General features: G+C 37.3%; 1 protein-coding gene across 1 annotated transcript in view; it reads right to left on the bottom strand.

Moving 5' to 3' along the window:
• Window positions 1-15,035, bottom strand: part of LOC149536787 (uncharacterized) — a 39,520-nt gene extending 24,485 nt beyond the window's left edge. The window contains exon 1 of the mRNA XM_089806346.1: window positions 14,449-15,035. Within this exon, the coding sequence (XP_089662472.1) occupies window positions 14,449-15,035 (587 nt within the window). The remainder of the gene's footprint in view (window positions 1-14,448) is intronic.
• Between the last annotated feature and the right edge of the window lie 324 nt (window positions 15,036-15,359).

Here is a 15,359-nt window from a genome sequence, read left to right as displayed (position 1 = left end):
CCATGTCACCTCTTTGTAATTCTCGATAGGGATCAACTCAATATGGACAAGGCTTCCACCAATCTCTCCACTCTCACTCAAATCCTCAATAAAATCTTTGGAAGCATCTAACATAATCCCAACCCAACCCAAATAGAGACTTTAAAAACTAGAGAGAACACCCAAAATGTTCTAGTTTAAGAAAATTAGGTAATGGATACCCAAATGCAAAGGCACAAGGAAATAATACCACTTCAAAGCCTCAAACCATGAGGTCTTGTTATTAGCCTTGGTACTCATCACATCATTTGAAAATCTGCATGTGCTCTTCTCAATATAGGTATTTTTTTTCTAAAAACTTTGTCCTTTCTCTTTTGATAGGATTCCACCAAATCACACAAAAATCTGTGCACCAACTTTGAAAAATTTTATCATTATTTTTACCCATTCTCTAGCCAATCATAATGTCATCCCAACTAATACTAATACAATCACCTTTTCATAAATGCTTCGTAGTAATAATTGCCCACCAAAACATTAAAACTAAACCCATTATATGTGATTTCCTCATCATTTAGAATCTTTAATAAATAATTCTTGAATATGAACTAGAATCTCATTTATACTACCCTAGGTACACGTGTCAAGGTTAGTGTGCCCAATTTCAGCTAGCACATCCGCCATGCCACTACCTTTCTAGTAAATGTGTTGAATGGACACATCACAAAGTCTCGATATAAGGTGGTTGCTATGTTTAATAAGATGTGAGATATACTAGCCAACATTGCTACTTCCTTTTAAGGATTTAATTATTAATTAAGAGTCTCCCTACACAATTAACTTTTGAATGTCCTAGAGGCTGGCTAATTTTATACCACAAAATAGACCCATAGCTTCACCATAATTATTACTATTTTCTCCATAGTCACATGCATAGGCTAGAACAAGGTCATCTTTGTGGTCCCTTATAATACCCCCAATAATAACCTAAGCCCCTTTCAAAGACCTACCAAAGTTCATCTTGAGCCATAGAGGGGGTGGGGGCTTCCATTTAACTCTTTTCCTGGCCATTAGTGTAGAGTTATCAATTTTGGAGACAACATGCCTAATACGCCAATTATCTACACTAACCCTTTCATAGGGAGTTAGGGGGTAAGCGTGGGTGTTTCATTTCTAATTAGGCATAATCTCATGTAAGGAAATAGTGATCAGATGGGTAATGATAGATGGGGGAGAGGATCTTTCTTTGAAGATCAAATTGTTTCTTTCCTTCCATAACTGCTAGTAAACATATCGAGGAATCATCTTCCATAATAATCTTATAAGAGGGTGGTGGACAAGGAGGTCCCATGCACACACAAATTGTTGTAGGTTGTCATTAAACATCCATTCTAAGTTGAATCTAACTAGAAAGCCCAATGTCATGTCCCCTTTTCAAATAATAAAAAAATAATAATCTTTGCTAAGACAGGCAGGCCCAAGAAAGTGAAGTTTCGAAAAAAAGGGGGGTTAATCTTTGGAAACCGTTGGACTAATAATTGAAATTATTATTAAAATATGTTTCATTAACCTCTCTTGGATGTGAGTTACAGTTATGGCCTCTTTTAAGGGGTTTGGAGGCATTTTGGGTAGGGGGGAGAACTTGATTTTTGCTCATTCTTTGTTATTCTTCAGAGGCTACCAAACCTGTGGAGAAGGAGACCCAAGAATGGGAGTTTGTAGGTTTCCAGGAGACCCAAGAACGGGAGTTTGTAGGTTTCTAGGAAGGCTAAGGATGGGAGTTTGAAGCCATTCCATGTGCATGATCATATAGAGTTTGCCTTTGTGCTGAACAGTGTAGATTTGTGGGTTTTTGGGTGTGGTTTTTTGCATGAGTTTGGTGTTTTCAGTTGAGCATTTCATATCAGTTTTGGTTGCTGCTGTATTTAAGACTTTAAGCTATTAAAATAGAGCTGAATATATGTATTGGGACGTGATTAAACTTCTGAGATAGTTTATTAGTGTTTTTGTGGTGTTTCCGGGCATTTTTGTGTTAATTTCGGGAGCCCGATGAGCATAGTTTTTGTCCTACATTTGTGAGCTGTTTTGTAAAGGCTATATAGATCTGGAAATGAAATTTTATAGGCTGTTATGCTGCTCAAATTTCTGTAAAAATGTCTACTTTCAGATTTATTAATAACAGGTGAAGCTGTGAAGCTTTTTGGCACTATTTTCGACATACCTGATTTGGGGTTTCTTAAGAAATTTGGTGGATCTTTGTGATATCAGTTGTTTGATCTTAAAGATCTGATTAAAGGTTGGAAATATCATACAAAATCAGAGAAAGGCACATTTCAGTGGTATCAGAGCCATGATCTTTCTAGCCTGAGGGTTTGTAGAAGTTGCAGAAGTTTGCATGTTAGTTTTGACAACTACCCAGATCTTGCATGTCAGTTTTGACAACTACCCAGATCTTGCATGTTAGTTTTGACAACTACCCAGATCTTGCATGTCAGTTTTGATAACTACCCAAATCTTGCATGTCAAAATTTATGGTTGCATTCTACTTCTAATCATATGCATGTTAGTTCTTGGTGAATTTGGTGGTTGCATGTTGCTTCTAATCAGCTGCATGTCAAAATTTATGGTTGCATGCAACTAAGTGAAAGAGAAAAAAGATATTTGCAGCGAGAAAAGAATAAAGAAATTTTGATCAAACCTCGAGTTGAAAGTAAAAGTACAAAATCCAAGGAAGGGAAAAGTATGGCTGATCCAGATGAGATGGAAAAGAAATTCTTCCAAGACATCCAAAATACTCAGAAGCAAACAGTGGATAGTTTGGCAGAAACTAGAGAGGCTTTGTGAATATTGACAAAAAAACTACAAGGAGTTGCATCTATTAATGAGAAAGGGAGCACTTCAAAGGAGCCAAGAAATCTGAAATCCACACCATCTAAATCAACCAAAACTATTTTCTTGCCTGCAGATGAGCCACCAGTACCAAATCCAGCCGTTAATCCTATGGAAGAGGTTACAGGTAACTTGATTACATTAAGAGCTACTTATAATGGCTTAGATGATGACTTTCGTAGTTCAGTTCCTTTTAGAGAATATGTGGATATGATGAACACTTTGATGCCCAAGAAAGAGTACAGAAGGGAGCATGACATAACTGGAAGAGAGCTCAAAAATAAAATAAGCAATTTTATAGCACCTACTTTTGATGGAACAAATAAAATTTCAGCTAGAGCATGGCTAAAAAAATTACAGACCTTCTTCACACTTAACCCCATGAAGGAGAGTGATGTTGTTCAAATTGCAAGTCTACACTTGGAAGATGCAGCCTATGATTGGTGGTATCATGCAATGACTACTCAAGGTCATGATCAGGTAACTACATTTGATGATTTTTGTCAAAGAGTGATAGATAGATTTGACCTCAAGGATGATGATTATGAGGATGTTGTTGTGCATGATGGTGAGATACCTGGTGTAGATGAGCAGACATTGAGCATTCATGACTTTTCTGAGAGAGAGTACCAGACACAGTTAGATGCTTCGTCACATGAGGTTGAGGCTAGTAGTACTTCACATGATTTATCCCGCTAGCTGAAGGTGTGTGAAGATGCTATTGTCACTACATTATCTCATCATGATAGGTATCTGGAGTTAGTTGGTATTGGTCATATTACTCAAGTCAGGATTTTTCTTGAGTTACCAGCTAATTCTAGTTTACAGATATGGACTCAAGATTCTTATATTGGCATTTGGGGTTCAGTTGACTGTAAATCATTAACACTTTTTGGTAGCAGTGATTGTTTGGGTGCTACCATGGATTTGATTAGCAGATTGCACAGTGTTGTCTTTTCTTGTGCCAGGAGCTTATCCGATGTTTGTATTAGTTTTTATACATTGGTGTTGGGCTTTGTTCATATATCTATTCGACCATACTTGCTAGAATGTGTTGATGATATTTCATATTTGGCAGTGTGTACAGATGAGTCCCAGGATCATATTGGCATTGATGACATCCAGGTGGATGTAGTGGGCAATTTTGAAGACTTAGTTTCCTTGGGTACAGAGGAGTTGGACAGCAGTGCTAATATTTTTGATACTTCGTATGTTGATATGAGCTTTAGATTTAATTCACAGGGTATGGATTGTAATACTCTAGAGACTAGTGACTTTGAGGATACTCCTTTAGACAGTGCATCGAGGAGGTTTGTAGGAGACAGTCAAGCCAGTGCCATCATGTGCCTAATCAGTTAAGAGTTAGTGACCAAGACATTGCTATCACTTGCCAGCATTTTGATGCTGCTCATCAGTTGTTAGCAGTTTATGGATGGGGTTCTCCTACTAGTGATGAGTAGGAAGGTAGTTATCTTTCCTTGACAGAGATCCACTCTTTATGGGAGGCTATTCATATTTTGAGACAGAATTATATGCAGTTGGTAGCTGACAGAGATTATCTTATGGAGTGGGGCAGTACAGTATATGATGCATTGTTGGCCATGGAAGATGAGGTGAGTGAGCTTACTGAGCAACTTGAGGTGACTTCTAAGATTCTTGAGAGTACACAGTTGGCTTTCAAGGAGTCACAGTTTCATTTGGCTAAGGTGGCCATGGAGTTAGAGTGGCTACAGTCTTTACTTGATTCTATACAGTCACAAGCTATGGTGTTTGGTGATCCGAGGATGTCCATGGCCGAGATTTTCAAAGACAGTGGAGATGGGGATGCATCCATCCTTGATACTAACATTGGCATATCAGGTTCATTCCCACTAGAGTCAGGTTCATTTGAGTTGGGTTTTGTAGCAAATTGTTGTATGCCTGACATGCTGGTGGTCTCTAGTACTAATGGCACAGAGGCTAGAGATGTATCAAAGAGCATGTGTGATGTTGGTGAGTCGACAGTTGGCATGGTTCCTACTAGTAATACTACTCCCTTGGTGATATCTTCAGAGATAGTAGTCAATTCCAACATGGTTAATGATCAATTGTAGTTAGTTTCATCTGGATTACAGTCTGAGCCATTGACTGAGATTGGCGCATTCTATCGGCATTACACTGTGAGGTACACTCATCAATTTACCTTTGATGACCATGTTAATGAGATTATGATACAGAGATGTACTTTGGTTCCTAGTGCTTATCATTAGTTATGGAATAGTTTGATGCCTTGGGATGAGAGTTGTAATGGGCACGACATGGTGATAGGTCCTGCAGTTGATAGCTTGATAATACATGACTTAGAGCAGGAGTTTTGGAGTGATGCTTCAGCAGGGTATGTACATCAGTTAGCAATTGATCCTTGTGTTGAGGAGTTGATGGTAGGAAAATTTGGTTTGGGTTCCATTTCTTGTTGTTCATCTTGTGATGGCTTTTCACCATCAGGGGTGCATGGGAGTTATGGTTATGAGACAGTGGCCGATGATCTACAGAGTTGTATTGATTGCAGGAGTTGTACAGTGTGTGGATTCTCCATACTTGGTATAGTTTCATATGAGAGCATTCACCATTGTTGCAGAGTTGGATTGTACATTTTGTATAGGCCAGTGGGATGCGTTGATGGTATTTATTGTGTTGGCAGTTTGATTTGTCCACTTTACTTGGGTTCTGATGTTCTAAGAGTTTGTGTCTCATGGGTTTTTGACTATGGTGGTGGTGATTTTGGAGTTTGGTTGAGCTATAATTGTCAGTTTGATTATGGATTCCTCTTGGTCATATTGCAGAGGATATTGCAGGAGCCTGTGTTAATTGGTAGTAGTATAGTTCATGACTACATTTGGGATCCAGGTGGATTGATTGGTTTATTGTTCAGCCATTGCTTGAGGACAAGCAATGTTTGGGGAGGGGAGGACTTTTCATGTCCCCTTTTCAAATAATAAAAAAATAATAATCTTTGCTAAGACAGGCAGGGCCAAGAAAGTGAAGTTTCAGAAAAAGGGGGGGTTAATCTTTGGAAACCGTTGGACTAATAAATGAAATTATTATTAAAATATGTTTCATTAACCTCTCTTGGACGTGAGTTACAGTTATGGCCTCTTTTAAGGGGTTTGGAGGCATTTTGGGTAGTGGGGAGAACTTGATTTTTGCTCATTCTTTGTTATTCTTCAGAGGCTGCCAAACCTGTGGAGAAGGAGACCCAAGAACGGGAGTTTGTAGGTTTCCAGGGAGACCCAAGAATGGGAGTTTGCAGGTTTCCAGGAAGGCTAAGTACGGGAGTTTGAAGCCATTCCATGTGCATGATCATACAGAATTTGCCTTTGTGCTGAACAGTGTAGATTTGTGGGTTTTTGAGTGTGGTTTTTTGCATGAGTTTGGTGTTTTCAGTTGAGCATTTCATATCAGTTTTGGTTTCTGCTGTATTTCAGACTTTAAGCTGTTAAAATAGATCTGAATATATGTATTGGGACGTGATTAAACTTCTGAGATAGTTTATTAGTGTTTTTGTGGTGTTTTCGAGCATTTTTGTGTTAATTTCGGGAGCCCGATGAGCATAGTTTTTGTCCTACATTTGTGAGCTGTTTTGTAAAGGCTATATAGATCTGGAAATAAAATTTTTTAGGCTGTTATGCTGCTCAAATTTCTGTAAAAATGTCTACTTTCAGATTTATTAATAACAGGTGAAGCTGTGAAGATTTTTGGCACTATTTTCGACAAACCCGATTTGGGGTTTCTTAAGAAATTTGGTGGATCTTTGTGATATCAGTTGTTTGATCTTAAAGATATGATTAAAGGTTGGAAATATCATACAAAATCAGAGAAAGGGACATTTCACCCAACCACACCTCCTAGGAATAGGAACAATGTAGTAGAATATGGGAGCTAGTTTCTACCTCTACCTGACATAAGATAAACCTATTAACAAATTAGAAATCCCTCTTCTTAAGTTTTACAATTGTAAGTATGCTACCATGCAGAGTCGTCCACTAGAAAAAAATTATTTTTGCGATGATCCCTGAATTCCAACACAAGACCAATTAGGGTATTGTAGGTAGATTTAACACTAAAGTCTCATGTGCAATTATATTTCCATACCACTACATTCTCCACTGCAAAAAATGAGACCCATAATTTATTCATGCATTTATGTAGATTTCAAGCTAGTAGTTGAACTAAAAGTATTTGGTGTAAATTAATCCACCTCCCATTATTTTCAATATAGTTACTCACTATCGACCTATTGTCACAAAATTTTGCACCCTTGCCTAAAGTTTGACCTAAAGGCAACCTTGTGAAACATGGAAACAATCTCCAAGTTGTGAGACTTGAACAATGAGTTGAGTCTCTAGAGAAGGACGATTTCCTTACTATCACAATGCATCTAACTACTCTTTTGAAGGAAAAGTGAGAAGGAAATGCATAAAAATCAAACTAGCTAATCTAATCTAGAGTGGTAATACACCAAAATAGTATGTTTAGTCTTATCTCTTCCTAGAAATGTAAAATTCATCAATATAATCCTAAAATGCATAGATTCAATCCTTTCTTTCACTCAATGACCATATGTAGATCAGAAACCAATAGAATTCTATAAGGAAAGAATTTAACTATATATCATTCAAAGGGAAGATAGATACAATCATAGAAGTTGAGAAATGGAAGAAATACATTAACAAAATGCAAAAGAAATTCCATAATGTATTAATGGAAGAAAGAGATACAAAAAAAATTTATATTCACTTAGAGGCAAAGGAAATTATAGTATCAGACTATGCAATACAACTAATATAGAATTAGAGAAGAGACCAACCCTTAAAAGACTCATAAAACTCTCTTTTATAGCTTAAGCATAATTGAGAAGACTTCTACTAAAAGAAAAAACTCAACTACTCCCTTCAAGTTGTAGAACTAGGGTGGTGGTAGAATGAAATCTACACTATCAGGTATCAAGAACACTCAAAAAAATAGCTACAAGTGATCAAAAGGACCTATTTTCCATTAAGAGGCTACTTGATTTTGTGTTCATGACCATGCCAGGTCAGTTGTGTCATCATTCAATAATCAATGCTACCACACGGCCTCACATCTTTTAAGAATTTTATAACTATCTTGTTGACCTTATGGTTGCATTGGTTCATAGCTTCGCAACTCATTTTATTCATTGACTATTTAGCCATGTGAAATGGTGACATCTTTACTTTATGCCTTATCACTTCTTCATATATTTCTATTATTTCAGTTCACTAACTACATCAACCTTGCAATGACCACAAACTGACCTTCTCACACCCTCGTAACAGTTTAGGATTTATCACTTTCTTTACCTGCAATGTTGTCATACTTGTATCCTTACCTTTGTCACCCCTTCACAACCTTAACTCTTGATCATTCTTGATTGCATGCAATGAAGAAAAAACCATCAGACTTTAGCTTTTTCTTTTTAATCATAGCCTCACAACCTTAAAATTTAATGATAGTTTAACCCTATGAAGATATGAACAAAGCATTTTGCAACTTTCCATCCCTAAACCCATGTTAGTCTTAACTCCAAACGAAGATGCACTAGATTAACTCTTGACTGCATGGTTTCTTTGCATGGCTTAACAAATTAGAAAAAATAACTGTGTTGCCACCTATGAAGTTATGAAGTCCTTCTTAACTGTTGATTTCCTTGTAACAACCACTTACTGCTTCCTTCTACTAACCAATGTGAAATAGTGATAACCACTTGGAGTTAACATCTACATTGAATCACAACCTCACAGATTGGAATGTGTTTAATGCTTTCTCACTTGTGATGTTGTGATAAGGTTAAATTTTTGATGCTATTGCAACCTCACAACTTGAATCCTTAACTCATTACTTAACCTTGTAAATCTATGATAAAAAGCTTTTGTAGCTTCGTTGCCTTAACCCTGGGTTAGTCTTAACTATGTGTAAAGATGTGAAAGCCATTAAACATGACTACTGCTCTCCATCATGACTTCGCAAGTTAAGATGACATATTGCATAATGATCTATGACCATGCGATCAACAAATTTCTCTCCATTGTGACTTGCATTTGAATGTTATCCCATATAGCTATGAAGTTAGGCTAACAAAGAATTTGACTATTTCATATCCTTGAAGCTCATTTGATAGTTAGATCACAAAATAAAGTGAGAAGGAAATGAATGGGTTTACATTATCACAACTTGAAACACTAAATCTTATTGATGGAGTGGCAACCATTAATACCTGTCTGCATTTATCAAAAAGATACTCCTTCAAAACTGATAGCATTAACTATCTCTTGACCCTATGACAATAAAAAAGGAATCTCATATACACTGGCCCCACCATTCGACATGTTGCTCTGTGGTTTTCTTTCTTTGGCTAAACCTTTTACTACTACAAAAAGTGGGAAACTGATGAGCATTGATCTATCAAGATCTGATGGTCATGATTGATCGTGGGCTTTTGAGTAATTTCTTCCCTCTTATGCTCCATGAATTTCGAAAATAGCAACACCTATCCAATGCTACATCACCACCATTAGGTCATCCTAAAAATGGACTTTAGGGAAACAAAGGGTGGTTGTGTAATGATTTAAAAGAATAGGGCATGGGGTCAACACTTAGGTCTAATGAACCTAACAAGGGGACCGAAATTAAGTGTCGCATGGTTAATCTGACCCTTCAAAAAGGAAATGAAAAATTATAACATGAAGGGGAGAACTAGGGTTTTAGTTAGGTTTTAGCCACATGCTTTGCATACTATGTAAAACTTGGTGCCATGAATAAATATCTCTAATCCAATTTCAATGATGGTGACAAGGGAATGAAGGGGTTGGGGGGGTAAAATGGCTAACATTTATACTAACTTAGAGGGGATGCTTTCCTACTAAGTATGGAGTAGTGACCTTAAGCAATCCATTGGGATATATAGTCACAAAAAATGAGCCCTATTCTGCAAACAAAACTATATGTTTTGTAATTGCAAAACCTTAAAAACCTTGCTATTCCTCAAACAAAAAGCATGTTCTTGTGCACTTCTTGAAAATAGAAAACTACTCTATTATGTATAGAAACCTTAACCTGCTCTATAAGAAAGGCTTAAGTTAAATTTCATTGACTTGAATTGGTAGAATATCACCATCTAGCTTGGATAGTTGAAAAGCTTTGGCCTCTTTACAATTGGTGATAGTATATGGACCACTCCATATAGCATCAAACTTGGAGTGTTTACCTAGTTTAGCTTTGTCTAAATCCCACTTGAGAATATGGTCTCCCTCCTTGAAAAACCTAGCTTTAGCCTTTCTGGAAAAACTGCTTTTGACCTATTGCTGATGTGCCTCAAGTATCTACACAACTTGTCTTTTTTCTTCTAGTTCAATCAATTTTTTGATGGGGAAGGCTAGGATAGACTAGCTAGTCTATGCTTTTCATCCAACAATAGGATCTTGGTGTTTTCACTACACCTATATGGTCTATAGGATTCTTTCAACTTAGAACATCCCTTGACCTTCCCTAACCTTCCCACCAGGTGAAATAATCAAATCTTGCTCCACGACTCACATATCCTCCTAGGAGTGCAATTCTTCCAAAATGCATATGTAGGTCTACCAAGGTTCCACAGTAATACCTAGTCCAACTAAGGTTTTGATGAGTTTTAAGGTGCTATTGGAACACTTTTAGTATGCTTGAATAGATGGTAACAATGGGTTCATACCCGATTTCTTTGTTTCTTCACAAAAAGGCTACTTGAAGAGCCCCAAATTAGGCCTCCACCCGGATTTGTAGGGCTAGTAACTTATTACCCTTAAGGATTCATCAGACCTGGCCTTAATAAAATTTGTTTCATACATCACATACTCAAATATTTTTGAGGTTTTAAGCCACCAAAAAGCTGTACAACAATAATGGTAAAAATGAGGGTTTTGAAGGGTTTTGAGGGCTGCCTGCTGTCCTCAACTTTCAAACACCTTATTCAATTCATAGAAACTTCTCCTCTACAAAAAAGAACCTTCTTATATCCCTCTTGAATCCCTCCAAAGGTAAAGTCTTGAATCTTTATGCTTTGCTCTTGAGAACAAATTCTTTGATGCCTGCTCCTAGCCGGGCATTGCCTAGCTCGCCTAGGGCTTTGTCAAACAAATGCTTGTACACATTTTCTGGGCCCTTTCTTTCAATATGTTACACATTAGTTTCTATAGTCTTGGAATCAAAATTTCCATGGAAATCCCATAGTGGGAACAAGAGCTACAGCCCGTTCATTGTTGACAACTCAAAACTGGACAACAAACTCTTACTTTTAAAGAAATTTAACAAAACCTTCCAAAACGTGTTTAGAAATATAATCTACTGCATGGATAATGGATAATATACAAGATACTAACTAGAAAATGCAAAAAAATGATAGTAAAAATGTGATTTTCTGCCAAACAACACCAAAAACCAGTCAAAACGTATTAAAAACCAGTCATAGTTTGCTGTAGCAGCACAATGCAATACAAAAAAATGACTTCCAACCCTTGGTTCATGTTTTTAAAACCTTAAATAGGATATCCCATGGTGTATGGGTTGAGTTAGGGCATTTTTAGCCACTTAAACAAGTTAGCTTGCTCTCTAACACAAGTTGCTTAACACTTTTACAGAAGTGACCAGCAACTTAGCAATTTTTAGTTCTTTTTTTTTTTTTTTGCAATTTTGTCACCAAGACCATTTTTGGGTCTTCTCAAGGAACTCTTGGACTTCAAACTTCCCCCAGTACACCATTCCAATGTTTTAGGAATACCTTATGCACTAGAAATCAAAACATCACAACATGACGATACATTGTCAATCACTTAGACCAAGAGCGTAAACTAGAGCAAAACACACCAAATGAGATAGAAACTCTTATTCTATCTACATACTTCTTAGAAGAAGTTCATCACACCAAAATTTGATATGGTGGGAGCCTTGAAAGGTGCTCCTGAACCATACTCCCCCCCCCCCAATAAAAACTAAGGCACTTTAGGGTCAAGAAGAGCTGGATCAATGCCAAACTTCTTGAAATGTGCTTCCTCAACCAAAGTAGCTTCAGATTCAGGTTGATCCTTCCATTTGATTAGATGTTCCATATACACTTGATGCCATGTAATTTTCTTCACCTTGGATTCCAATACTTTCTCTACTTTGGCTGGTTGTTTCTTGGGCATTGCATTAGTGTCAAGGTCTTGTAGGACCCTTGGTGGAGCTGCACTTTGCTGACTGATTTCTCCCTTAAATCTGATTAGGTCTACAACATTAAACACTGGTGAGATAGCTAGGTCTGATGCCAAGTCCACTTTTTAGGCATTCTCTCCATACTTCGCTAGAACCTTGCATGGTCCAATTCTTCGCATTTGGAGCTTAGTTGGAATACCTTGCTGCATTCTAGCTTTGTTAAGATGGACCATAACATAGTCCCCAATCTGAAACTGTACTTCTTTCCTCTTCTCATCCATTTTGGCCTTGAGTCTTTGAGTAGATTCCAACATAGTTTTCTTCACTTTTTCTTGAACCTCTTCGATAGTTTGGATAAAATCTTCAATTTGTCCACTTTTTAACTCTATAGGACCTAAGTTTCTCAACTCATTCACTCCTCTAGGGTGTCTACCATATACTATCTCAAAAGGACTTCTTCCTCTGGTCCTATTAACACTATCATTATAAGCATATTCAGCCTGAGAAATAACAAGATCCCAAGTTTGCCCATACTCCTTTGTTAAGCACCTTAACAAGTTACCAAGCACCCTGTTGATGACCTCAATTTGACCATTAATTTGAGGATGATACGCTGAACTGAAAGAAAGATTAGTTCCTAGCCTTTTCCATAAGGTTTGCTAAAAATGACCCATGAACTTGTTGTCCCTATCACACACAATACTCAAAGGAAGTCCATGAATCTGAACTATCTCCTTGAAGAAGAGATGTGCTATATAACTCGCATCATGAGTAGTCTTACATGGAATAAAATGACTCATTTTAGAGAACCTATCTACTACAACATAAATTTTGTGCATACCTGATTTGGTTTTGGGAAGTCCAACCACAAAGTCCATACTTACACATTCCCAAGGCCTATTTGGAATTGGCAAGGGTTGATAGAGTCCTACATTTCTTGAACCTCCTTTAGCTCTTTGACATATTCCACATTGCTCAACATATCTCCGTACATCCCTTGCTAACTTAGGCCAAAAGTAGTATCTCTGTACTAACTCCAATGTCTTGTTTATGCCAAAATGTCCACTCAAGCTACCATTATGCTTCTCTTGAATAAAATTTTCTCTCATGGATCCCTTAGGTACACATAGCTGATTACCTTTAAATAGAAATCCATTTTGAAGGGTATAATCTGCAAAATCACTATGAAAATGATTCTCAAACTCTAGGCATACCTTGTAGGCTTGGGAGAAGTCTTCATCTTCTTCATACAAGTCTTTAAAACCTTCTATTCCAATGCTTTGTAGCTGCACTTCTTGGGCAGTCAAAAGCTTCCTACTCAAGGCATCTGCTACTTTGTTGAGTTACCCCTTCTTGTGTTTGATTGTGAATGTAAAAGAATGTAGATACTCCATCCACTTCAAATGCCTATTACTAAGCTTCTCTTGAGTGTTGATATAACTCAAAGCTTGATTATCTATAAAGACAACAAATTCTTTGGGTAGGAGGTAATGTCTCCACTTCTTGAGAGATTGTACTAATGCATACAACTCCAAGTCATAAGATGAATATTTCTTGTTTTCTTCATTGAGTTTCTCACTGAAAAATGCTATAGGTCTTCCTTCCTAACTCAGTACACCCCCTACTACTACATTACTTGCATCACATTCAAGAGTGAATAATTTATCAAATGCAGGTAAGATTAAAATGGGTTTTGTAGCTACCTCTTGTTTCAATGTTTGAAATGCCTTCTCTGCTACCTCAATCCATTTGAACTTTTTTTTCAGCCCACCTTTGATGGTGTTTAGTATTGGTGCACAAATCCCACTAAATTTCCTCACAAACTTTCTATAAAATTGTGCTAGGCCATGAAAACTTCTCACTTAAGTCCCTGTTCTAGGAGTAGGCCAATCTAGGATTGCCTGCACTTTGCTTGGGTCCATTTTCAGATTACCCTTGGACACTACAAAGCCCAAATAAACCAATTCCTGCTGCATGAATACACACTTTTCCAAATTAAAGGCTAGTTTCTCTTCTTGGAGTCTCTTTAGGACTAACCTTACATGTTCTAGGTGCTCTTCTTTTGTCTTGCTATAGATGAGTATATCATCTAGATACAGTACCACAAATCTACCTGTGAAGTCCTTCAAGACCTCATTCATTAATATCATGAAAGTGCTTGGGGCATTTGTGAGCCCAAATGGCATCACAAGCCATTCATACAACCCATCTGTTGTTTTAAAAGTGGTCTTCCATTCATCACCCTCCTTGATTCTAATTTGATGATAACCACTCTTTAAATCCAGCTTAGTAAAGTACCTAGCAACTCCCAAACAATTCATCAAGTCCTCTATTTTTGGAATAGGGAATCTATACCTGATAGTGATCCGGTTAATAGCCCTTGAATCTGTACAAAGCCTCCATTTTCCTCCTTTCTTCGCTGCTAAGACCACTGGGATTGCACATGAACTAATGCTCTTCTTAATTAGCCCTTGATCCAATAATTCTTGCACTTGACTTGCCACTTCCTTATTTTGATCTGGAGTAAGCTTATAAGCTACTTTGTTGGGCAAAGAAGCACCGAGTACAAAATCAATTTGATGGCTAATTTCTCTTTTAGGTGGTAGTACCGCTAGTGTACTATCTGAAATAATATCTTTAAAATCATCAAGGATTTGTTGCACTTCAAGAGGTATTGGCCGCAACTTCGTATCTTCTTCCTTTGGTTTCACCATAACTGCACATCCTATGGTTTCCTCATCCTGTAAATCTTGCAAGAACTCCTTGCTAGTACTAAGTAACACACTAGGTGTCTTAGAGGCTTCCCCTTCATTCTCTTTTAAGGACTGAATTTTGAAAGTCCTTCCATCTTTCTTGAAAGAAATGGCATTTTCTTCTCCATCATAAATCACCTTCCTGTCAAATTGCGAAGGTCTTCCCAATAGAAGATGGCATGCATCCATGGGTAAGACATCACAAAGCACTTTGTCTTTATATGCTCCAATAGAAAACTCAACCCATGTTTGCTCATTAACAAGTACACTTTGCTCTTGATTCAACCAAGTTACCTTATAGGGATTTGCATGGGGAACCTTTGTAAGTTTCAGCTTCTTTTCTACCTCCTTTGATATAATATTATCTATAGATCCAGAATCTACTATAACCTTGCAAACTTTTCCTTGAATCTTACACCTGACTCTAAAGAGATCCCTCCTCTACTCAGGTTCACTCGGATTGGGCTTTCTTATGAGCACCTTTCTAATCATCAAGTTCTCACCCATTTCTAA

This window comes from Cupressus sempervirens, chromosome 10 (assembly GCF_028749045.1).
Source record: "Cupressus sempervirens isolate cs-2001-9-10 chromosome 10, ASM2874904v1, whole genome shotgun sequence".
Classification (NCBI taxonomy): Eukaryota; Viridiplantae; Streptophyta; class Pinopsida; order Cupressales; family Cupressaceae; genus Cupressus; species Cupressus sempervirens.
The sequence above is the reverse complement of the archived record's forward strand: the minus strand, read 5'-3'. Positions and strand labels throughout refer to the sequence as shown.